At 41.4% G+C, this 26,026-nt stretch overlaps 1 protein-coding gene across 30 annotated transcripts in view; it reads right to left on the bottom strand.

Moving 5' to 3' along the window:
* Positions 1-225: 225 nt before the first annotated feature.
* Positions 226-26,026, bottom strand: part of CADPS (calcium dependent secretion activator) — a 438,027-nt gene continuing 412,226 nt past the window's right edge. For all 30 annotated transcript variants that reach the window (XM_070238689.1, XM_070238692.1, XM_070238698.1 and 27 more), the window contains 2 exons: positions 4,703-4,807; positions 226-1,440 (listed from right to left, as the gene is read on the bottom strand). In XM_070238689.1, the coding sequence (XP_070094790.1) occupies positions 1,261-1,440; positions 4,703-4,807 (285 nt within the window). In that variant the 3' untranslated portion in view covers positions 226-1,260. The remainder of the gene's footprint in view (positions 1,441-4,702; positions 4,808-26,026) is intronic.

Here is a 26,026-nt window from a genome sequence, read left to right as displayed (position 1 = left end):
ATGTCCCAATGCCCACAGATTCTGAATTAGTGGAGTCTGAATTAATGGAATTTTAGGCTGTGTCTCGTGGAAACAAGCATTTGAAAACTACCCACTCCAACAGTTTCAAGAACACTCTAAGGAAATTATCTCTTCCCTCCTCTTTCTCATCTCTTCCTGCTTCCTGCGTTTTAGTTCTGGCTTTCAAAGGAGACAGAGGAAAAAAGATCAAAAGTGTATTCTTAGGACATTTGAATAGTTGTTTATTGAGAAGCCACAGTTTCCCACACTTTCATAACTGTAGGCTTTATATAAGGCAAAAGCAAGATGGATCCACTACTTTACACAGAAAGAAAAAGCTGTGCAGAGGACCCCAGGGTCGTGCAGTTACAGATCAAAATGCAATGTACATGACAGATATAAAAAACAGTGTGGAACAAAATAATTTAAACTATGGTTACAATCTACTGAAGGAAATATCCATATCTTATTATAAACATTTATAGTCTAGGGTTGTAATTTAAATATTCAGTTTTTTTACATACACAGTTATTGAAACGTAAAAGCAAAATGTAACATTTAATAGGATAAACTTTGACAGAAGACAGTTGCTCTGAACTGTGCTTGATGTTAAATCATGATAAGATTGCCCTTGCCGTGGCAATTAAGAGGATCAATCCATTGGTATGTAGCCATCCTTTTTTGGCTAACTAGATGGATAAGTGAAAGAATGGGTTAACAAGGACACCAGGGGTTGATTTTTAGTTTCAGGGGAACAGAAAGAACCAAAAGTTGGTTGTTGGAAAGTTGCCTTTTGATTTTCAAAAAACAAAGCGGATCTATGTGTCTTAATTAAATTAATTTATAGCACTCATTTAAATAACTGGCATCCACGTATGTGAACCAAAGAAGTGCAAGTACTTGGTGTACTCACCCTCACATCCATTTACCGTCAATGCATACACAGTACATTAATGAAGCATCATTTAACTTTGCTGATAACAGGGACACACTTAGCAGTTGGACTATGTATTCTCCATGAACGGTATTTAAAGAATGGTGTTCCATATTGCTTGTAAACATATAGACATGGAATCAGGAAATTGTGGATTTGAAGGTCTTTTGCTAATCTTGGTACCACATAGCTAAAATGGCAATTGTATTGGTAAACATCTCATGGGCATGGTAGTTGACAGAAAATTCCCTAATGGGGTTAACTAACAGACTAAGGACATGCATTGATTACAGACTCCATCCTAGTGGACTCTAGGCTCGAGCGTTCTAATCGTCTTCTTCATCTTCCTCATCACTGTCCTTCATGCTGATCCCCTGCAGGCCCCCACCCTCGCTCACTGATGCTGTGGCTTCCTCCACAGTAAGACGGTTCCGGATGGTCTCGTAGGTCTTGCTGTTTAAGGTCGAGTCCAGGACCCCTTGCAATCGGAAATCTCTATAGGTTTTCTAAGGAGGGAAAAGATGCAGTGATAAGAGAGCTCTCATCTCCATGAAGGGGAGGGAAAGGCACAAAGCGAGTGTGGGGGTAAGAACACTGACCTTCAGCTAAGTGTCACACTTCATGCATTGTCAAATGAAAAGCCACCATGCTCAGATTTCACTTGTACTGAAAACTGAGATTCATTGAATGACAGAAAACGAGAAATTGTGACAGGATAAACTGTATTAGATGAGACAAAGCAAAGAACATAAGCTTGTGTTTATTCAGTTCTGTAAGGGAAATGTTCCATAATTGTTTTGGTTCTTTTTGTTTTTTTTTTTTTTTTTGATCTGGTTCTTTCTCTTAGGTTAGTATAATATGATAGACAGTGTAAGGGGCTATAATGCATAAATAATGGATCAGCGATTTTGGTTTTTGCGATTTCTGTTGCAGTCTGGTCTTCAGTATTTTTAAGGCTTGTAATTGCATACCCCTCTGTCTCATTCACAAGACAGACATATGTATGTCGGTATATGAAACCTATTACGGGCAGCAACAATTAAGGGGGAGATGGAGTGCTAATGCTTCATCAATATGTTGCAGGCATGTGACTCATTTCTCCTCTCCTTGGGAAAGAAGTGTATCTATTCAGTTCACAACTTGGTCTCAAGGAAGAAATTTGGCTCTTTTTCAAGAACAATGGTTTGGGACTACTGTACCACAAATTCTTTCTTTGTTCCTTCAGGCGATTTCTCTCAGATTTCCTTAGGTATCCCAGGGACTGTTTTTCTAGAAATCCCTTAGCGTTAATTGAACCTGACCGGAAGCATCTGGCTGTTGTCTACTTCACAAAATTTTTTTTTTTGAAAAAGGTCTCTCTCTAACTACAACTCTTCTCATCACGCTGCATATCATTTCAGCTACTGATTCTGCTGTTTGCTTCTCCTATTGATATGGGAAACTTGCTAAGGGAGCAAAAGAAGGAATGTTAACATACTTCAATACCACTCCCATAGTGATTTCTATTTTTTGCAGTCCGTCTAATGCAGTCATAGTGTCAACAATCACAATGTCAATCACTCTTGAAGGTCATATGTTGTAATGACTGCAGAGTTAGCTAGTGAATGTAGTTCAGCTCAATGACGTCCAATAATATAAGATTATGGATAGGGTGACCACATATTCTCTTGGCCAGTTTATACCTGTTGTCCCAGCATGATTATCCAAAGCACCTTCTTCCCCTCTTAAAAGTAATTGGTTTTGACACTAAATTAAAAGGTCCTCCTAATTATGATCAAGCTGCAAGGCTTTCCTAGGTGGCTAGGTAGCTACCTGAGGGGGAAGGGTAGGAGGCTGAGTAAATGCTAGGCATAGTGTAGACCAGATATCCAGATGATTAACTTCATTTTTTTTTTGTACCTTTCAATCAGTTGTTCTGTTGCCACTTAGAATAACGTAATTGTTGCCAGAATGTGATGGGAAAAAGAAAGATAGAAAGCACTTGAGTATTTTCCCTTTTATTCAAATTCCAGAGTGGTGCATTCCCCAACTAGACTCTAAATGCCTAAGGGCATGGGCCAATATCTAGCCATGTTTAAATCCTTTATCTTGTAATATACAAGTAGGGGCTCAACTAATATTTATCCAATGTTGGATGAATGAATCAGTGCTTGCTGAATAATGAATGAATGGATGAATAAACAAAGCGGACATAGAGGGAGGAAAGAGAGCCAATTATCTCTGGAAGTTTCCCTCAGAGAAGGAGATTTCTGGGTAATGTACTTGGTAAAAAGGTGATGAATTCTGCTTCATCCCTCAGTGTTCTGGCACTAGGTAAGCTGGGCCTACCTTTGACAAAAGTAAAGGAGTTCCTTTGGCAGTGAGGTTTCTGTGTCCCTTCCCTGTGGTTCATGTCTGTAGTTTTTGGCAGAAGGCTAAGAATAAACCTCGTCTCTGACATATTTTTTCTTAATAAAATACTGCTAATTCCAATATTCTCAACAATGATCTGGAAACATCAGTAATGACAAGATATTTAAAAATATTAAAATTAATGTCTTCCTTTCATATCTACCCAGTAAGGGTCAAACAGAAAAATTCCCCCAAAGAGTATTTATACCCAGAAAATGGAATTCAAGTGATCAGGCAATGGCTAGTGAGCTAGCCTTAAGAAACTGAAATAAAAAATATGAAAATTAGACTGGGTCCATAGTCCGAGTGCATACATTTCTTTTTTAAGAGCTGCAATATACTGCTGTCTGTAACCTTCCTGGGAAGACTCTTTGTGAGATCAAATGCAGACGATAACAATTCTCTTTAATTACACTCAACGGAACAGTAATTGGGTTCAAGTCAGCGCTGGGGTAGAGGAGCGCCTTCAATGAGATGGTGCTAATCCAAAAAAGCCTAAGAAATGGGGCGGAGCGGGTGGGTGGGGTGGGGGATGGCAGGGATGGGGGGCACTTTTGGCAGACTGTTAAGAAAGAGAAATTCAGCTACGTTTTATTGTTAAAATATCTTAAAAGAGACTTTGTACTTTGAATGAGATTTCTGTATACGAATGTTTTAAAACCCTCTATGCTGAAGCATCAAATGGAAACTGAAATGATCAAAAACGTATTTACCCCCTTCTGTGATCTTATTATTTCATGTAAACCACTGAGATTTCACACTGAAATAATTATCATTAGTCCAAGGCGCACACACAAGAACAGGGAAAAAAGCTACTTTCAGGGTATGTTATCTCACCTTTGTGATCCTGTACATTAGACTGTATGCACGCATTGTAAGAGAAACTACTTCAATTAACTAGGAGAACAATATTGATTTGCATCCTGATAATGATCACAGGACATATTTAGAAATAGCTGAAGGTAAATATTTCTATTAAATTAATTGTGGTAAAATTTTATTCAATTAAACCTTAAATGAAATTCGTAATTGATGTCATTAGCATAGTGGTACCAAAAGCCAGCTTTTGAAAGTCTAATGCAAAGGGCGTGATAGCCCCTGCAGTATTTTTGCACAGCAAATTCATGAAGTCTTTTTCCAGTCTGGATAAAATATCAAATTCCTTTTTATTAAATTTTCCTTTGACGTCTGAGCAATAAATTAACCATGCATCCCAAAGTGATTTCGTAGGTTTTTCTTGCATGAGATACTGTTTTAGAAATCATCTTGTTTTATATGTAACTAATATTCTTTGTGTTAAGGCAGTTCTGCAGCTTGCCAATGAAACGTATTTCAATAAGCTATTTGCAAAGAAGAATAATTATTTTTTTCTTTTACCTTTACCATCCTAATTAGTGTTTTCAACTGATAAATGTGAAGCTGTAAGTCCATTCGGTCCGTCAACCAGGTGCAGATCACGTTCATGGAGCTGTTGTACCATTGCTGAAAAAAGAGACAAAAGTTCTCCAGCCAACACATCATGGAGCGTTTATAGAGCAGACAGGGAACAGGCCACATTTGAGCACCTGCTCTGTTCCAAGAGGAAACAAAATGGTTAAAGAGGATTGGAGAGCATAGAGATCATGAATGCTAATCAGCCCCAAATCACAAGGTACCAGGTCAGCCTAAAAGAGATCCGTTTGGACTTGGAATCTAAAACGGAACTCTTCCACTATAGACATCTCATATACAATCATTTCATTAAGATCATCTTCTGCTCTTCTGATTCTCCTTTTTGTTGGTTAATTGTACTCAGTTGAGATTCAACTCACTGTTTATTTTCCCAATACCATTGTGTCAGGTGCCCAGGAAGATGGCCACTTGCTACTTACCTTTTGAAAAATCCAGACCCCGTCTGCTAAGGACAATTCTGAGAATCAGGCTGAGTGCCTTAGAAATTTATGGGGACGTTTACCTTCATTTACCCTATTGGGGCGTTCAGATAAAGACAATGGAGGAAGGCTTCTCTTTAAGGGCCAAATTATACTCTGGGCAGCTTATATGCCCTTACATTGGCTGTGCAATCTGTTTTAATCTTAACACCAAAAAATTATGGAAGATGAGAGAAAAAAACCCATCTACAAATGAGCTCATTTCAAGCTGTTGAAATCATACTTCCCCGTAAGGGGGTTAAATTTTGCTTCTTGTCTGTGAAAAATGCTTGAAGCTGTGTCACTTTAGACTGCCACCCCTGTGGTGCAGGAAGTCTCTGGTGCGGTATAATTTTGCAGTACTGCTCATATATTCATAAATCTCGGAGACATATGAACAGTGTTATGAAGTGTCAGTATGAAAAAAAAAATCTAATCTTTTAAACTTCACCAGGTTTCATTACGCATTGCCGCTTATACTAAACAATTTACAAATAAAATGAAAAGGTGTGGATGGACCTATATATTTATTTATGGGGCATCTACATGAACTGTGCACGGAAAAGATGTAACAAAAAGAGTGGTTAGAGAATTGAGACCATGCATTCTCTCATGCTAACCAAGACACACACAACACATGCACACACGCACACGCACACACATTGCACACCAGTGGGGATTTGAAAAGCATAAATAAAAACATGTTTCTGATGGTAACTCCACCCTTTCTCACCTAAAGATCATCCAAAATCAGTTTATGCCTAACACTCACAGTTTTTCTGAAGCCTTGTTTCTGACTTAATTTCTTTAAAAAAAAAATTAATTTGGGTTTTTACTTGCAAGGTAGAAGTGCCAAGTTTCACCTTGCAAGAAACGACACAGTCTCAGCCACGGCGTTCAGAAGCCCTCTTTGCAATCTTTCATTTCTAGGCTCCCTCCTCATCAGAGCCAATTGTGGCTCTCCTTGGAGCCAGCCGCAAACAGAGACCACACTACCCCAATCAAGGCAGCATTGCAGCCTCACAGCCAACTTCTGCTCTTTTAAAGATCATGGAGGCAAAACTGTCAGTTTTAGGAACCTTCTGTCCCTCCCCAGGGAGCAGGCGTGGTGGGAGGTGGGGATTTTTTCCTGGAGATTTGCAGTTCACTCGTGGAGGGAGGGGGTTTGCCCGGGTCAAGCTGCTTCAGGCATGGACAGGTTTTCCCCTCGAGGAGTGAGAACATTTTACTGAAACTTTTGTGTGTGTGTGTGTAGTGGTGGTTGGGGGATGTTTTTGGCACCTCCTGCCTTCGGATTCTGGGGCTGTTGCTGTTACTGCATCTTCATTTGTTAAGAAGGGCTCCGGGGACAGGAACAGCATTGGGTCATTTGTGTTTCTGCAGCCCTACCTCCCTCTTGGCAACTGGGGGCTCTCTTGTGTTCACCCCAGGCCTCAAATTCCACATTTACTGGCTGGATCTGACACAAAATCTGGGGGCTCAAATAACCAATTTTGAATGTCATGAGCAAACGCCACTCCCTCCCCCACCTCCTGGGGTTGGAAGACGACCTTCGAGGAACCTGGGTGACCTCCTGGCCAAACCTATAAGCCCAGGGCCTCATGATGGGTGCATCTCAAGGACACAAAAGAGGAATGTGGCACGCTGGCTTCTAGGCAGAGGTGGCATTTTGCTTTGGCTGTGACAACAGGCAAACCGGCGCTGGCTTCTATCATTGCCAGCAAGCCTTGTGCAACATGCCTTTTTCTCTTTGCTGAGAGACGTGCCACCTTTCAGGGGAGAAAAAATAACAACCCTCCCCGCCTCCCCATTTTATATAAGTAATTCCCATCCTTGTAAATGGCTATTGGATAGTGAAAAATAAAAATAAAAAGGTAGAATGCTATCGCTAGTCTTTCCCTGCTGCTGAAAGGGTTAGGGAGGCAGGAAATGCATGGAGCAATGGCTCAGTGTGTCACACACACAGATTCCCACCCCAGGAGAGCAAGAAAGCCCTGGAACATCCATGCCTTTCCTCCTGGATCGCACATCTAGCAAAAGAAGTGTAAAAAATGTATGATGCCCCATTGGCTAAGCATTTAAAGAGGCAAAAGGGAGTAAGTCACTCCTTTCCAAACCTTATGCTCAGTCGATGAAATTGGAGGCACTGTTGGATACAGCACAGCGCTAACTTGGTTTTCCATAAAGGCGCTTAAAGGCATTTGGATGTTGGAGAAAGCAGGAGTCACTGCCTTCTAGAACTTTAAAATGTTGAGGGGAAAGGGACCTTTCGTATTACCCTTTGTAGAGGAGGAAACAAAGGTGCAGAGAGGTGAAGTGACTTGCCCAAGGTTGCACAGCTAGCGAGTCCAGAAGTGGCATGGCACTGAAATAGCTCATCATCTAATTACTCCTCCCTAAGAGGGTCTAGTAGTGTGCTGGTCATGAGAGCTGATCTGTGCATCTCTTCCCAATTCTACATTCAAGGATATCACACCGATGGGTAGAAACAGGCCATAGTGGGAGTTTTCACACCACGGAAATTGGCCATCACCACAAACCGGGCATTCTCCCTCCCAGAAAGCCAGTTGTTCAGCATTTCTCAGTGCGCTCCTAGCTGTCTGGGTGTTCCTGCTCTTCCTCATGCAGTGCGCAGTGCTTATCAATCAAGTTTGTTTCATTCGAGATCCGTGCTAATACAGCAGATTTGTTATGATTCGTCAAAAGAGGAAATTAATAAAACATTTTAAGTTCTCCCCATTTTGTTTTCTCTTTGGTTCTGATATGCCTTTTCCAGAGATATCCTAACACCTGGGCACTAAAATTTTGATAAAATGTACTCTAAAACCTTAGAAATAAAAATCGTGAGCTGATGACATGTACTAAATAGTTAAATATAATCATGACTCATTTGCTGCTTCCCCTTAATTCAGGTATATTAATTGGAAACTTCCCAAATAAGGTTACTTTAACCTTAAAAAAGTCCTGGAGAAAAAATCCCCAGTACCCTTTAAAGGAGGCCCTCTGGGGATAATCCTATAAGGGTTTTGGGGTTGGAACCCAAAGGATGCCCATCACAGCTATGGCCTGCAGGATAATAGGGCTCTTGGAAAGCTGGGAACTTCTCCAGTAGCTGCAACCAGATCTGAAGGCTCTATTTAAGAGGAGCTGGGAGACTGATCTCAAACTTCGCCGTTTAATTCTTCTTTCTTTCTTTCTACAATGGAGTCATTAAGAGCATAGGCCTTACCTGTGCTTTTCCTGGGTTTGTGATCTTGGGCAAGTTACTTACATTCTCAGAGACTCAGTTTCCTGATCAGACATGGGGATTAATCAGCCTTTTATAGGCTTTTTGATGACTAAATGAGTTAATACTAGTAAAGCTCTCATCACAGTACTTGGCACATGATAAGGCCTCAATAAATGTTAGCCACCACTGCCACCATCATCATCATCACCCATCACCATCAACTCTCCCCTCTTTACTCTCTCTCTCAACCTAAGAAATACCACGAAACAAGGGAGAAAGCAGAGCAAGGGACCCGGGAAAGCCATGTGGCAGTGGAGGGAATTATTCCTCTCGGAGTGTCTCTGGAATGGTATGCCTCAGTCTTACAGGACACGTGACTAGCTCTTAGTAGTGCAATTTGGTTGTAAATTTGCTTTTTCGTAGATCACCACCCAAAGTTATAAAACCATCCTGGGTGCATAAAGCACATTTTAAACTGTATTGACCTAGATTTAAATGTCGGATTAAAAGGATTCAGACAAATAACGGGTGATTTCTCAAACCCTGTGTGTATAAGTTACAGCTTCAGCTTGGGTTGGCCACTTACTAGCTGGATAACCTCAAGCAAGCTACTGAACTCTCTGACTCTCAGTCTCCTCTTAGGGTTAATACCAGTACCTACTTCGTAGGATTACTGTGAATGTTAAGTGAGATAATTATATAAAGTGCTGAACAGAGTGAATGTCGCATAGCAAGCACTCAATAAAATTTAGCTACTATTGTTATTATTACTCCCAGAAACATAGCAGATACACTTTCAATATGCAACACAAAGGAATTTTCTTGACTCATTTCTAGGAGAAGCTTCAGTAATTAATATGCCGATATACTCAGGTCACACATTCTGCCCTGCAAAGACACTGACTTTATGTAGAGACATCCTTATACATTACACGTCTCCTCTGTAATATCAAGGTTCACTAATCCTAATCACTCCAGGATTAGCTGGAGGCAATGGGGCAGGATCTTGCAAGTGCAGGATTGGAGACTGTCTTTAATATTTTGATCATGTATTTTTTTGCATTAATTCTGATTTTTTAAAACATTGTATTAAAATATTATCTACTTTGATTACTATATTTTTTGGAACTGAGAAGTTTCAAAATTTTGCAACTGAGAAGTGACTCATTCACCTCTCCCTAGTCCCTACCCTTGGGTGGACTGTTCCCCCGGAAACTATATCTCCTGGAAGGTTGCAGGACGTAGAGATAAGATAAATAATCCCCACTTCACTGGACAGTATAGAGTTCACAGAAAATGGACTTTCACTTCGATCTGGATAATCCCTAATCAGCAAGATTGAGCTTTCCTACAGTAATCAGGTCATCTCCACCTAGATGAATCTCAATTCCAGGCCCACCCCTGCATCTTGATGTTAATTTGAGGTCCTAAAGAGACCCTAGTGTTAATGATTCATCTGTTTTCAGAGCCAGCCACACATCACACATGCGCGGCAATGGAAAGAGGGAATAGGGGCTGAAAGGAGACGGAACTTTCACTGTGTTTCCACCTTCACTGATCAGAAGGGTAACCTATCCACTTAACTTATGCAGCCCTTCATCAGACCAGAACATTCTATAAGACTTTACAGTCTACTGTTTTAAACAAATACTATTTCGTCCAGGATTCCTGACGTATACACACACACACATACACAATTATTAAAAATAGTTACCTACTCATTGAACGCCGAGCCCTTACAATGTGCAGCCACTATGCATAGCATTCTACAGGCATTATATAATTTAATCATTGAGTTGAACTCTTAAGAGGTTGACGCTATTAACAGCCCAATTTTATACATGAGAGAAAGGGGCAAAGTTAAGTTAAATAAGTAGCCAGTGGTCACACAACTAGTAAGTGGTGGGACAGCTTTCATGTTTGTTATTTACCACTAAATCTGTATGAGTTGTGGCATTCACCTCAATAATTTAAAAAAGTAATGGATTGTTTATATAGAAACAGCTTTAATTCTAGGTGTTTCCTAAGCAAAGTCATTCAGCTCTGAACTTCTCAAAGGAGAAGTGCGTGGGTAGGATAATGCTGTGGAACCTATCTCAGAGCCTGAGCTCAGCTTAGTGTTGATAAAATTTCTACTTTTTATGAGCTTAGCCAGTTGCTAAGCAGAGTATGGGGAGTCAGGAGTATTCCCATGGAAAACCACTCAACAGCCTCAAAGAATTGATGGAGGAGAGTCAACTATTACTCACTCTTAAGGGAAATGATTAGAAAAAGTTGGATGGGGATGAGGGATGCCATTTCTTAGATAGAATCAATGTTTTTTTCTTCTCCCCTGTAGCTCTACCTGACCTCTTCTTCTTGTCTTTGGGGTTGGTAACTCAGCAATTGATACTAGGAGAAAGTTCTCACTGTGGGCGGTTTGAGTTATCAAGGCGAAATAGAACTAGAAAAGTTGCCTTTATCACAATAGATTGAATTTCCCTAACAGAGTTTTGGAGATAAAAAAGTTACAATATTGATCCAAATTTCAGTTCTTAAAAATTATACATCATAAGCTTTAAAATTTTCAGTGAATAAGGAGAGTAAAAGAATAGAGCCTTGGGTAAATTTGATTTCATGTGAAACTAAAGAAGATGTCATCAGGAAGTACTATAAGAGAAACAATTTTAGGCAGGGTCATAAATCCGATGAAAATAGCCTAGTACGAAACTCACTTCTTCCTGTGTTGCTTTTTTCTTTAAAGAAAAATTTTATTGAAGTGTAACATGCATACCATAGCATATCACTTTTAGCAAAACAGATGCACATACACACACACTCCCAATGAGACATGTTGCCCCATGCATTGTTACCAAGGGTAATATTTAGCCCAGTATGGTAAAAATGAGCTCTTTTAGAAATTATGGCGTTTGGCTTAAGGACCAATAACCACACCATGCACAAACACACATCTTCACACACCTTCTTTGATTAAAAACTTGTGACTTAGTCCAATATATCCTAAAGCATGGATGATAGTTGAAATGCACAAGGATCTGAGTTCTATGGTTAGTTCATTTTTAAATATGTATTTCCTTTGAAATTGGGATGTTCAAGCCATATATGCCAGGCAGGCAAAGCACTAAAGGCCTGGGAAGTTCATGGCTAAATTCTAAACAGTTGAGTCTTTATCATCATCTATAGTCTCACTTCACATTTGAGGAAACTGAAACTCAGAGAAGTACACTGGTCCAGCAACTAGCATGAGATGGAGCCTGTACTCCAGAGGCTGAGAGGCAGTGAAACCTAGTGGTTAAAAGAATGGACTTGAACCAGACTTCTCCTGTGTTTGAACCTTGATAAATCCCTTAACCTCTCTGGGCCTCAGTTTTCTTATCTGCTAAATGGGGATAATAATAAAAACTACTTAGGGTCATTATGGAGATTAAATGGAGGGCTTACAACAGCGCCAGGCACATACTAACTGTTAGCTGTTATTATCTTAGCCACACTGTCCTACCCAGCTTCACAAATAAGAAACCACATCTCTCTAAGTGCGAGCTATTCAGGGTTGAGCAAAGCTTTCTGAGCAGCTTCTATTCTTCTAAAAGTGTCTGAGCAAACAGGTAATTTCTAACCTTGTGGTAACCGACCTGTATTTCTGGACTGAAGAAACACAGGGAATGTTGGCGGATTTTTATCTTTTCTTTGGAAAGTACCCTTTCTCCAACTCAACACAGCCGTACATCAGAGAAAGTGCCTCAGCACCTTGCCTAGAGGGTCTGGTGAAGAAAGGACATTGTGTTTGTTGGCAAGGAGTCAAAGTGGAAGATAATATTTTGACCACACCCATGTAACTAAGTTCTTCACCTTGCTTTTTGTGACAAAAGTGGGTTATTATTAGTTAGGAAAAGAAACCCTATAGCCTATTTAAATTGCTGCATTGAAATACTGTAAGGAAACCTTTTACATTTGAAACTTTAAATGCATATTTCCTCTTTACAATTTGGGTAATTTAAGAGCATGTGAAAAGCATCATCCAAGGTTTCTTTATACTTCTACCAAAGTATCTGTAGCTTCGCCAACCTGAGCTACAATTCCACAGTCCTTTGGGTCTCTCACGTCCAAGGATCACCAGTTGTTGAGCTGGCGATCCTTGGAGCTGGTTGTATTCAGTGTTCTAATCCAGATTCAGAGAGGGTTTGACAAAGAAACTGGCACGTTCAAGCCATCGACGCCAAGTGGGCAAAGCACTAAAAAACTGCACGGAAGTGTCAGGATTTGTCAAAGCTCCCCGAGGGCTGAATAAACACTTTCTAAAAGGGCATATCATCTGAGTGGTTTAAAAAATGGGTACATAGTTGAAAGATGGATCTTTTGCCTTACTTGGGTGTTACTGTAATTCAGGAGTTGATTCACCAAAACAACCGCTCCTAGAAATGGGTATTTCCCAGACACAGCTTCAGGACGCTCAGCTAAAAGCACAAAGACGCCAAAATAACCACACACCGAAATCACAGGATATAAATCATCAGGATGACCTTCCAGTTTGTCCCAAGTATCATTTTAGTTGAGGGTGAGTTTTTTTTTTTTTGAACATCTGTAATTCTTTGGATACCTAAAAACTCATGTCATTGAAGTCTTTGCAAAGCTGTCTTAGTGCTGTAGCTCTTCAAGGTTCTAAACTCTGGGGCATCCCCCTGAGAGTCTGATGCAATCCAGGCTGATGGAGAAGTCAGAGGCATCTTGCTGAAACCATGGTTCCAGAGACTGTAGTTACCTACAGCCTGGTGCCGAGAGCATTCAGCTACTCTTTTGCCTTTAGTGTCCTCTCATAAGGAAGAGAGAGTGTGAACGAAATAATAATTTTTTTAAATAGTTCAAATTGTTGCTGCTTAAAAGTTTTGCTTCTTCTATTGGAATGTGTACAGAATTTAGCATTGAGAAGCAATATTATTTAAACCTCTTTAGAAAGGGCCTAAATAACACATTAATATTCATTTATTAGACTAAGGAGTTATCTATTCAAGACCAAATTTCAACTCTCTAAACCTGAAATGTGGAGAAATACCCAGCAGCGAGTGTCTGCAGTGTTGACATTTCAAATGAATGATCAAAATGATGACTCCACCCCCGGACTCCTGACCTAACGCATTGCAGCCTTCTAAGTCAAGTCAGCCCCAGCTCTGTTAGTTGCCTGGGGGAAAATACAAGGGAAGTAGGAGTCCTGAAGGATCCTTTCTGAAAACAAATCAAGCAGGAGGGTTTAATTCAAGGCTTAGCTTCCACAGGCTATACAGGGATCTCTCTCTAGAAGACAAACTCTTTGCTTTTTTTAACGGTTTGATTAACTTGTTGGCAATCTCAGTAAGATATCCAAACTATCAAAGCCAGAATGGAAATGAGTTTGTTGCTTCTGAATCAAGCAGACTATGTGAAACACAACAAGTCACCAATCCCCTCACGTCCTGCCCACCCCCATGTCTCAATATGGCAGCGAGATGTGATGGTCTCTGAAAGGCTTTCTTTCCTAATACTTATAAGATATGGCTGAAAATAGCTTACCATCTCTGAATGAGAAAACTAAGTCAAGATCAATTCATCGATATTTACCTAAAGACAGGAAGGCATATGATGGGAAAGCAGAGGCACGAATGTGAATTTTCAGTTGTGAATGCTATCTCAACTCAAATGCAAATACTCCTCTTCCACCATTTCCACAACCTGAGTAAGTGCTCCTACAAAAAGATGGAGATCTAGCAATTCCACTTTTGAGTATAGATGCAAAAAAATTGAAAGCAGGATCTCAAGGAGATATTTGCACACCCACATTCATAGCAGCATTATTCGCAATGACCAAAAGGTGGAGGCAACCCAAGTGTCTATTGACAGATGAATGGATAAACAAAATGTGATACATACATGCAATGGAATATTAGCTAGCCTTAAAAAGGAAGGAGATCCTGTCACATGCTACAACATGGAGGAACCTTGAGGATGTTATGCTAAGTAAAATAAGCCAGTAAAAAAAGACAAATACTCTACGATTTTACTTATATGAGGTATCTAGAATAGTCAAATTCATAGAAATAGAAAATAGAAAGGTGGGTGCCAGGGGCTGGGGAGGAGGAAATGGGGAGTTATTGATTAACGGGGCTAGCATTTCAGTTTTGCAAGATGGAAAGAGTTCTGGAGATGGATGCACAACAGTGTGAATGTACTTAACACTAACAAACTGTACACTTTGAAGTGGGTAACATGGTAAATTTTTTTTCACCACAATTAAAACCAAAAGAAGGGAAATGAAAAATCACTTCTCCTAATGAAAAGGAAACTTTGCTTAAGAAAGCTCAGATACGTAGCAATGTACATATTCTAATCTGGAACACCAAACCGTGTTTCACAAAAAGCCAAAAAATTCTTTGTAAGATGAACATGGGCATTTCATTTAATACCAGGACTGAGACAATTTCTCAAGGCCGAGTTTCGAGACTGTGAAGAACAAAGAACAAATCTGGTAGCATTTGCTCAGTCATTTATTTGGTTTATTTAAAACATGCCACGGGGCCAACATTTCTAAATCTGTGAAATAGAATTAAATGAAGCCCAGAGATGAGAACTGAGAATCCTCATAGAGGATTGGGTCCAAACAACAAAAAAAAGGATGCATTTTTCACACTGCATGACACGTCACCCCATATGTTTTCACACAGACCTCCCTGGCCCCTCACCGACACCCTGAGCCCTGATTTTCCAACCCCAGATTTGATCAAGCTGCTCTCAGCCCTGAGACCCGGGTCCCTCTGCCCAAAAGGGCAGCAGCTCCCGCATCCAGAATCGCTCCCACCACAACAGACTTATTAAGGTTTGGAATGTGTGTTCAGGAAGCCCTTATTTTAGGAAACAATTAAGTGGAATTAGGCTAATAATGCAAAGCAGGCAAAGCTTTTGCCCTTTGCTGAGAAATAACTCCTAGTGGAACAGTTATACTAATAAAAATCATGTATTTCTTAAGTGCCTCAAAATGATCTTTGCACCAAGCTTGGCAATTAACACCGCCCCACTGAGGAGCATTTATCCCCCAGGCTAAGGAGGATTAATCTCTATGTGCTCAACCAATGTCTTCCTTTGGTGAAAATACAGTTATGAGGCTTTGGGCTGGGAACAGAAATTTCTGTAAGCAGAAATTTCACAGGAGGCTTAATTCCCTTCTCATCTTAGAGGGTGGGAAGGTGGACAGGAAAGACTGGACGCCCCCTGCCAGGCCCAAATGGAGGCCCATGCCTAGGATCTCCTTGGAACTACCTGTTCTTGACCTTGAGGGAGGATGGAAGGCCTTTCTTCAGATGGCCATGGGCCTTATCTACAGAGGGGATTTTCCCCACCACCCCCAAGCCCACTCTCCTCCTTAGAGTAGCCATTAATGGGCCTTCTTCTGTGCCCGAAGCAATAGATTTCCCACCTCCTAGCCTGGCCAGGAAGTGACCGCTGGGCAAAAGGGGGACACAAACCCTCCCGTCAGACGCTTTGTCTCCTTGACAACACCCCAGCTGGTGGCCCGAGGAACAGACTTAATTTCTTTCTTTCTCTCCCCACCTTCCCCGCCTCATATTTCTTTCCCTCTTTCTCTAGACGCAAACGTACGACATCCAACATAAAGTTGCCGAAATAGCAATCTTGTCTCTGAATATATAAATTGCAAAAATTGATATGAATAAATCTGCAAGTAGCACACTGATTGTGGCACATTTTATCAAAAAACGGCGCTCAGTTGCTCAGTGGCTGGGGTGGGGGGTGGTGTCATTACACATACAGAAAAACATCTGCAAACTCCCAGTTTCTTTACTTAGAACTGAATGGAGGCATGACCTCCTGTTCCTTGCCATGAACCCTGAGTTCACACTCATATTTTACATGTTACAGGAAGCCACAGCTCGCCCCAGGGGTGCTGCAAACAGACACGCAGAAGCCAGATGTAGCCCCCCCTACTCCTTAATGCACCTGAAGAAGCCGGCAACTCGACATTCAAAAGCTGACATGCTCGTAGCTTAAGGTCACTTCAGATTTTGTAAAGAGGAGGACAAAACCAGGAATGCTTCTAGGGCCGGGCTGTCAGCGGGGAGGCGGAGGGATTACAAGAAACCTGTGACTCTGCCTCTTTCTGCCTTTGCTGGTAGTTTTTTTGTGTGTGAACAAGTGCCATACAACAGATTGAGCCTCGTATAAAGGCCTGAGACTGTGCAAGGGCTCCCCGCTGGGCCTCAGCTGTGCTTGCAATTAGCAATAGGCACGGAGTGATTATTGTTGGGGTAGCGGATGGCAATGCGAAGTGACAAGTTTTATGGGGGAAGTTGGGAGTGGGGATGCTCTGCAAGTTTCTCTTTCTTTCTTTTTTTTTCTTCTTCTGCAAAATCCCTTCCTTGGGAGGCTGCGACCTCCCGTTTCGGTGAAAGCTATTTTTCTTCTGTCGTCATTCAAAAGAGTCTTAACAAAATTGTTGAAAGAAGATTTTTCTCCATGCTTCAGAATGCGGGTTTTCTAGGTCAGAGCTTCCTTGCTGCCCTATTTAATGTCAGAAATACCCATTTGCCTCAAATTAGCAGAGATCTTGGAGTTGAGGGCAGGAGATTAAGCATACAAAATTACTCAGCAGGTGACAGTGGGGTGGATTTGGGGGTTGAGAAGTCTTTAAAACTGACTACAAGACATTATATACTTCTGACAAAAGAACATAGTAATCCTACCTGCTTGCTTTAACCACTGTTGTTTGCCTATTATTATGTGCTTTAATGCTCATGAGAGCAAAACTATTGCTGATACTACTCAATTACCATAGTAACTCACACCAGTGACCTCTTATCGCAGGGCTCCCAGCCCAGCTGAACCAATCCAGGGAGTTCATGTCTTTTTATTTACTGAAACGGTGACATATACTTGGACTGGAAAGCTCCCGATTGAGGCTACTCCTCTCTTTGTCCAGGATAAGAACTTGTTTTGAAATTTTGAGTGAGGGCCTTTCCCCTTTTGTATCCAAGGTGGTTCTGAAGTTTATGGATTTGGGGCTGTGGGCTGCCTTCAAAAACATGATGAAGACACAGAACAATGCCCAATAAAAAAGAAAAGAACACGTGTGCATCAAAGGCCAGCAGCCTCCCAGCTGCGGGGAAAGGCGTGTTCCCCACTTGGGCCTCCAGCTATGGTCTCCAAAGTTTGGGAGGAGGAAACTTGGAGGCTCTTCATGAGGAACGGTCACTATTTTATCCTCCCATGGGGGCTAAATGCAGACAGGACAAAATGACTACCTAGAGGAATTTAATTGCAAATTTTTATAAAAGTAACACTAGCATAAACTTTTCTAGCTTTGCATTTTTCGCTGGCTTCGAATGTGTATGTGAATACATATACACATACCGTCTATACTGAGTACTGTTGGCGACTCTCGTTCATAGGGTTATATTAACATATTAAACGCTCTGAGAAGTTCTGTCATAAAGAAACCCATTTAACTCTGTTTTGGATTTTCCAAAGATATTTGACTAAAGAACCACTTTTCATGAGCCACCTATTAATATCTCTCAGGGTACATATGTCCCATTGAATCCACTTTGGAAAAAAAGTTCTATAGTGACATTAATAATAATTAGCAACAAAAATAATAAAAATAATGAGAATAAACATTTAGTGAGCACTTCTTACGTGTCAGGCACCATTCTAAGCAGTTTATATGGATTAAACTCACTGAATTCTCCTAAGAACCTCAAGAAATAGTTACTTTTTAAACCCCATTTCACATTTCTATAACAATATTTATGAGTTCATTCTCTATGAAAAAGAGAGAAAAAGAAACGTAATAAGCCATATGTAATAAACAGCTTTTAATTTTCCTTCTGTTTTCCTGCTTCTGATGCTCCACAGATCCTGAAGCCCATAGGCTCCCTAAATAAATAATTTTTTCTATAACTCCATGCCCTATTTAATGTCAAGTAAATGAGGAGCGAGACAGGACTTCCTGCAAAATCCTTCCACCTTTGAACTTCAGGTACCCAAATAGCGAAATATACCTTTCCTCTCTATCTCTTTTGATTAGCCACCAACGCCCTGCTGTCCTGAAAGAAAGAATCCAATTTAGGTATCAAAATTAGATCTGTGCTTGCCTGGACACAACATGACTTCTGAAACTGCTGGGCGTCTAAGTAATTGAATAAAAATGTAACTAGTGGTCAAACCCTGAATGAAAGATGGAACCTGGCCCCAACACCTGCTGTTCTCATACCCCCTGGCTGATCAGCAGGACCTATCGCAGCAAATCAGGACAAACTCGAGTTTGTGACTTCTGTTAAACGGACAAGTTTTTTAGCAAATGTCAGAGGCTGACACGTAACTTTCGGCAAGCTGACTGGGGAACTGTGATATTTAAGAGAAGGGGAATGGCTCTCTTAGGTACCTGGATTTTCTCAGTTCAGACTCTTTCTTTCTCCAAGAGACATAAATAATGAGCCCAATGTGATTAAGCCCCAATCAGCTTCTAACCGGGCCCTTTCTGCCACCTGGGCCTCTCAGGGCAGGTGTGCAGTTTGGGCATTAACAAACTGACCACTGTTAACAATACCTTTTTCTGGGACCTATTTTTCTCTGGATATGTTGGGGATTTAGTCCTAGGCCTCCCTGTGCATTGAGAAAATGGACCCCCATGCCTTCAGCCTCTATCCTCTCAAAGGAGCCTACTGTTTGAGAAAATGTATAGTTACAATCCAAATTCACACTTTCAAGTCATCTCAATCACTTAAAGCTCAATTATGTTGAAAACGAAATTCTAGTTTTGGTGGCACATCCTACCACTTATTATCCACGTGAGAAGTGTGAATAATTTATCTGAAGACTGATCTCTGATATGCATACAAGGACTTTAGAGGTAGGAGAAGGATTCATCCTATGAACTGAATTCAGATTATTCATGAACAGCATCTGCCCAGCCCCAAATGCTTCTTAGGTACGGGAAGTGCATTTAGAGTTAACTGCATTAATTCGCAAGCAGATTGACGTAAGCAACTGAATAAGAAATTTGCATATCATATAGAAATGATTATAGAAATCATACTCTAAAATAAGGATTGTAACTCATGTACGGAACGGAAAGATAAAGTGGAGTGCCAACTTTGTCTTTTTAAAACAGGGTTGGTTAATCACATTAGGGCTAATTTCATAATGTGCACATATTCAACTTTCTATAGTCATGAATCATGAGAGTTTTATGAGTCAAAGTTGAAGTTCTTATGCAGGAAAATTCGCCTTGACTTCAGGGAGTTGTTTTCCTAGGCTGAGGTTGTTTTAATCATTATTCTCAATATAAAAAAAACATGGTCTGTACATTCACATAATTTCGACGCTGTTACCTGGAAAGAAATCAGGTAAACAGGTAAATTGGAATGCTTTAGGTCAAACCACACCACCAGTTTCCAAGCAGATGCTGAGAGGACACTAATATACCAGACAGGAGGGACTGTCCAGAGCCCCAGAATTCCAAGAAAACAAAGACCAACAGCTATAACTGGGTCCAGAACCCTTTTCCAAAGTGCTCTAAGTGGTTTTAAAATTACGTCTATGTCAACTTAGCGAATGTGGGCTCTATGGGGAATGATTTCTCACAAGGATGGGGTATGATCTTTTCAGGAGCCAGAGATGGCATTGAGAGATTTCCAAAAAGCAGTCAACAAGAAGGCTTGGGTGCAGGGACGATACTCAGATGCTGGCCCAGGAACTGGAAGGGAGTATTGGGTTTCAAAAGAGAAGGCAGAATGGCATGAAGGCAGGAGAAAAGATGGCAGGAGATCGGGCAGAGCATGGTAGCACAGGTGGACTGGTGAAGGCTTCTTAAAATCCTAGGAGGAAACATTTGGGAGTGTGTAACAACTGCCCCTTTAAAGGAGGCCAGAAAACAGGTTCTGATGCCCGGGGCTCAGGGATGAGGAAAAGAAAGATGAAGTGCTGCTTTTTCAAAGTTAACATGTGTTCTCACCATGTACAGCTGGGCTCTGCCTCCCAATGGCGCCCTTTCCTCTTGCTTTATTTTTAATCTCTGGAAACCATATTCCCCTCTTACTCCTTCTCACTGCGTGTGACTCTAATTTCTTTTCTCTTTCCGGGAGGGGGAAAAACCCTACAGTTGCCTCATCACTTACCCAAACCTTATCCTGGGGAGCCCGCTGCCCCATCTCTGGAAAAGGTGTAAACCTCAGACCATTATCCTTACACAAGACACGCATTTGACCTTGGTGGATGCCCTTGATATCTCCAGATGATTTTGGATCCACCAGCCAAGAGATAAGAAGTCTGCATAAGGTCCCCCACTGAAGCATTCAGATGGCTCCAGGACTTGAGCACATAGATTTAAACCGTAAATTAGCCATGACTTAATATGTGCGCCCTGGATCACCCTGCCTCGCCATTAACACTTCCCGTCCACAAGCCTCCCTCCCCCGGCTTCTCCATGCCTTCCCCCCTTTTGAGGTGACAGAATAAGAAATTAAACACTTGTGGGTTCATTCGAAAGAGTGAATGAAATTGAATAAGCTCTCAGTACTTGAGGCGCACAGCGAGTGCCTGAATGGGGCAAACCTCCTAAGTTGAATGGAGTGTCTTTTGGGACCAATTTGTCTCTTTTCACTCTTTATTCTTCCCTTTTTGCTGACAGATGTACAAAGGCGGAACTGCGCCGTGCAGCTTATCCGCATGCACCCACAGCAGCTGTCACTTTTGTCGAGCAAGTTAATCAAGCAAATGCCACCATATCCCACTTTCTATAAGGAACAACATGTTATAGACAGTAGTCTTGCTAGAAAGAGACTTTATTTTAACTTTGATTGGCTTGGTTCCCTTGCCCCTCCCAACACTTCCCCCTTTTCCCCCCAAAAAGGAGGGGGAGTGGGGGATTGTGCCCCAGCCAACGATTTGGCTATGATCATGTTAGATTTAATAATAATATTGTGTGTGAGGCTGAAGACTCATTTGGAGTTCTTTCCTAGGGACTGAGGGATGCCCCGGGGCTGGGTTTTTTTTGAGTGTGCTATTGTTTGTGCTGGACTGTTCGGCTGCACGTCTCAAGTTATAAAAAGAAAAGCTGAGGGCAGAAAATAGTATTACGCCACGGATGTCTTGGATTAATTTTATTCTCTTTTCCTTTGTAAAGCAGGTTGTGTTATTTACATATTTCTTTTGATAAACTCCCTTGCCTGGCCACGCTTACAAAGACTGGGCTAAACACATGATAGCATTTCTTTGTACATCTTGCCGTTAGTGAGTTCTTTAAGCTGAATGCACAAATTTATTTCTAATGTGCACCAACAAATGCAAACAGGCCTCCATTTCTCTAATTCCGTGTAAGCCAAGTGGGGAGGCTTTAAAAGAATTCCATCACGTCCATATCCATGTCCCCCTGTGCCACGGTCACCACTATTTGATGGTGTTCAGAAACCACAGGCAGGGGTGAGCTTCATTATACGGTGCACTGTGCTGACCTTACTACTGCCCCGAGCCCCCACTCGCTTAGGAAACTGAATGCCAAAAGCAGACATATTTTGAATAAACAAACTCTTTAGAAACAATACATAGGGACCACTTTCCACTGGCTGAGGGATTTGCCACTTTCAAGGGTCGCTAACAGCTCATGTTCTATCCAGTAAGCTCTTTAAAGCTTTAAGAGAAAAAAACAATTCTTTTTTTCTTTTTTCTTTTTTTTCTGTCTTTCCCTTTCTTTCTTTCTTTCTTCCTTCCTTCCTTCCTTTCTCTTTCATCCCCTTGTCACATTGTTTATTGTAAGCTTTGGGTGGAAATAAATCAAGGAAGGACTTTGGTGACACCTGATCGCAAATTTTCCCATCGCTGACACCCTAGGCATGATTGGATAATGACCACTCAATGATTTAGTTGCAACTACATTTGTATTATGCACAGATTGTATAACCATGTCATTCTGTAATTTTGGATTACTTTTCCCCTCCTGCAAAGTATTGCCGATTTGTGAAACCTCATAGTGCAATTGAAAACTTAGCTATGTGGGCAGGTTAAAAGAGTCAACAGAGCCTCCTAGGAAAATCTTGGGCATTGATGTTTAATAATACCACTGTGTCGAGTTCTGCTTAAGGAACTAAGCTGTCACCCTAAACCATTTATCAACTGTCTGGGATGTAATGGTATTGTGTTACCATCATTCCTCCTGCCTCTAATAAACCACAAAACTTTATTCTTATGCGATACAAGATCTTAGACAGAACGCAGAGGGAGAGAGAGACTGAAAGCTGAAACGCACCCCTTAGTTGGGCCTAGGTAGATGTGGTTTCTGCAGCACATATGGTGTGCAAGATTCCCCACTGTGCTGTGGGCCCTCTCTGCCGAGGATGGGGTTTTACCCTGATGTGGGTAAAGTAGCGCTTCCTGAGATCTCCCACTTTTAGGTCTAGGTTCTGCTGGTGTTTGTGGAACTCCAGCCCAGTGACAATGTCCTCACGTTCAGAAGGAGGCCTGCCCTGGTGCAGTTGAGTTTTCATTCAGGCGTCTGCCGGATTAGCTGTGCAACTCCCCTCATTGTTAGTGGACCAGCCATGACTAACAAGCCACATTCTACAAGCGGGGCACAGAATCTCAACTTCTGTCTCGTATACTGCTGGGGTGCCATGTAGGAAACAGTGACTCTGTTACAGGAAAATCCCCAGGGGATGAATTTGGGATGCAGAGCACTCAGTGGAGTGGGAGTTTTGGGCCACATATTTGAACAGTGTAGGCTTTTTTCTAAGACATTATGGTTTGGTGTCCACTCTACATCAGAAAGAAAGGAATTTGATGTAAGATTGATCACTTCCCAGGCTTCTGAATTTAGTGAAGTTAAATTAACTCTCAGGGACCCAACTTCTTTATCTGTAAAAACCTGCTTCACAAGGAAGTTATGAGAATTACAGGAGTTATTACATTTATGTGCCTAGGAGAGGACCTGGTACAGAGACAGTACCTAATAAACATTGGCTCTCATCAGTTTCCATAGCTATACGATGGGAATCACTAGGTACCTACCTCTCAAGGCTGCTAAGAGGATTCAAAAGAAATAAGACCTTGAACAAGATAATGCTATCATCTCCGATGTACAGTCAGGAAAATATACATAAAAGAAACCCTAAATGTCATCATTGTTGTTATTATTAAATAGCCATGTATTAAAACCCTCAAGTAATGGGAATCTTTCTCCCTGTTTGCATTTCTTTTTAGGAAAAAGCTGCCCTTGGGCCTGCCCAGTGGCTCAGCGGTTATGTGTGCATGTTCTGCTTTGGTGGCCCGGGGTTCGCAGGTTTGGATCCCGGGTGCAGACATGACACCACTTGGCATGCCACGCTGTGGTAGGCATCCCACATATAAAGTAGAGGAAGATGGGCACGGATGTTAGCTCAGGGCCAGTCTTCCTCAGCAAAAAAAAACAAAAAAAAAGAAAAAAAAGAAAAGGCTGCCGTTTTCCCTCTCCCTAAAAGTCCTCTTTGGGAGTGAATCAAAGAGCAGCTTTCAGATTGTGCTTTGGGCTGACAAACATTTCAGCCTCGTCTTCCTGAGGCATGGGGTATGGCAGAAAGGATACTGTATTTGGAGTCTGGGAAGTTATTAGCCATGCAATCCTGGATAATTCACTCTTTGACATCTTCGTGAGTGGATAGCGACAGTTGGGGTTAAGGAGGGTAAAGTCAGAGCCCAGGACAGTCTTGACCCGAGACTTAGATTCTGTTTCATATGCTCAGTAAGGCTGAAAACAGAACTGACATTTTAGAAATTGTTTCAAAAGTAGAAGTTGAAACAGAAATGGCTTTCCAATAAATCTTCAAATAAACCAAAAAGTCAAATGGACCAAAACAATTCATTCTCCATTAAATTAACCAGAACACTATATATTCAAGGCTTCCAAAAAAATCAGGTAACAATTGTAAAAATTCATAGTGAGATACTTAAAGGCCTTAATTACTATTTTTGAGTTACAATTGGAAATATAAAATATCCTTGAGAAGGTACACAAGATACTACGAGGGGGCTAGGGATTCATCAGGATCTGTTTAATAAACAGTTATTAAGGGTTGACACATGCCAGAGACTGGGGATGCAGTGATGAATAAAATAAGACAATATCACTGCTCTGGGGTGGTAGGGGATGGAAAAAACATAGTTTCAGGAGATGGGGCCACTGAGGCTTTGGGGTCCTGGGCAAGCTCTTTCTGGACCTTAGGTTCTTGTCTTAAAAATGGAAATAATACGTTAGCACTTTTTTCTATCTCTTTGTACTGTCACTATTGACATAAAAATGAAAAGGTTGGGGGCTGGCCGGCCTGGTGGCCCAGCAGTTAAATGTGCATGTTCCGCCTGGGCGGCCTGGGCTTCGCTGGTTCAGATGCCGGGTGTGGACATGGCACCGCTTGGCACGCCATGCTGTGGTAGGCGTCCCACATATAAAGTAGAGGAAGATGGGCATGGATGTTAGCTCTGGGCCAGTCTTTTGGCAGCAGTTAGCTCAGGGCTTATCCTCCTCAAAAATAAAATAAAATAAAATAAATAATAAAATAAAAAGGTTATAAAGTTGTTTTGTAGGACACAAAGTAGGAAAGGTATTAATAGAAATAACAGAAATAAACATGTCTTCAGTATCTTTCATGCCCTAAATCAGGAATCATCAATCTTACCACTATTGACCTTTTGGGCCAGGTAATTCTTTGTTGTGGGGAGCGGTCCTGTGCAGTGTAGAATGTTTACTACTACCCATTAAATGTCAGTAACATCCACCTCCACTTGAGCTGCAACCATCAAAAATATCTGCAGACATTTCCAAATATATCCTGGGTGACGAAATCACCCACAGTGGAGAATCGTTGCTCTAAATCGATGGTTCTCAATCAGATTAAATGCTTGGACTTGTTTAAAAAAAACAGATGCCCGAGCCCTACTTTAGATCTATTGACTCAGAATTTTTGGTATACAGCTGGGATGAGTACATTTTTAAAATAAAAAAAATATGTAAGTCATTCTGATGCACACCCCTGGTTAAGAAGCACACATCGAAAGACTAAACAACACATATTAATAGGAGAAGAATTTAGCCTTAAGTTTATGGAGTAGCTCATGCCTATAAAGCAAATATCCTGATGCCTAGATTGGAGTCATCACATAACCCAGCGGAAGCGATCCCTTATCTAAATGCTGGAAGGAGCTCTCCAAAGAGAAGCTCTGCTAAGGCTAATGAAGACGTGGTGTTGGTGAGTCAGGGATGCTCCCAGAGGAAGCAATAACGTCTCCTTGCTTGGTGCCTGAGCACAGAATCCTCTCTCTTTCTCCTCCTCAAATCCTAAACATCTGTAGATCTGGCCTAGGACTGCCTCCTCTGGGGCACCACTGCTGAGGCTCCATCCCATTGGGATCTTGTTCTACTCTAAAACAGATTTTCTTTAGGGATCCTGCAGCACAACTGGGCTTTTTGCTACTTGCTATCATGTTCTCTGACCAGTTCTTCTCTGGCTTTTGTGTGAGGAAGATGGGCCCTGAGCTAACATCCGTGCTAGCCTTCCT

This window comes from Equus caballus, chromosome 16 (genome assembly GCF_041296265.1).
Source record: "Equus caballus isolate H_3958 breed thoroughbred chromosome 16, TB-T2T, whole genome shotgun sequence".
In the NCBI taxonomy this organism is placed as follows: Eukaryota; Metazoa; Chordata; class Mammalia; order Perissodactyla; family Equidae; genus Equus; species Equus caballus.
This window is presented reverse-complemented; position numbering and strand designations above follow the sequence as displayed.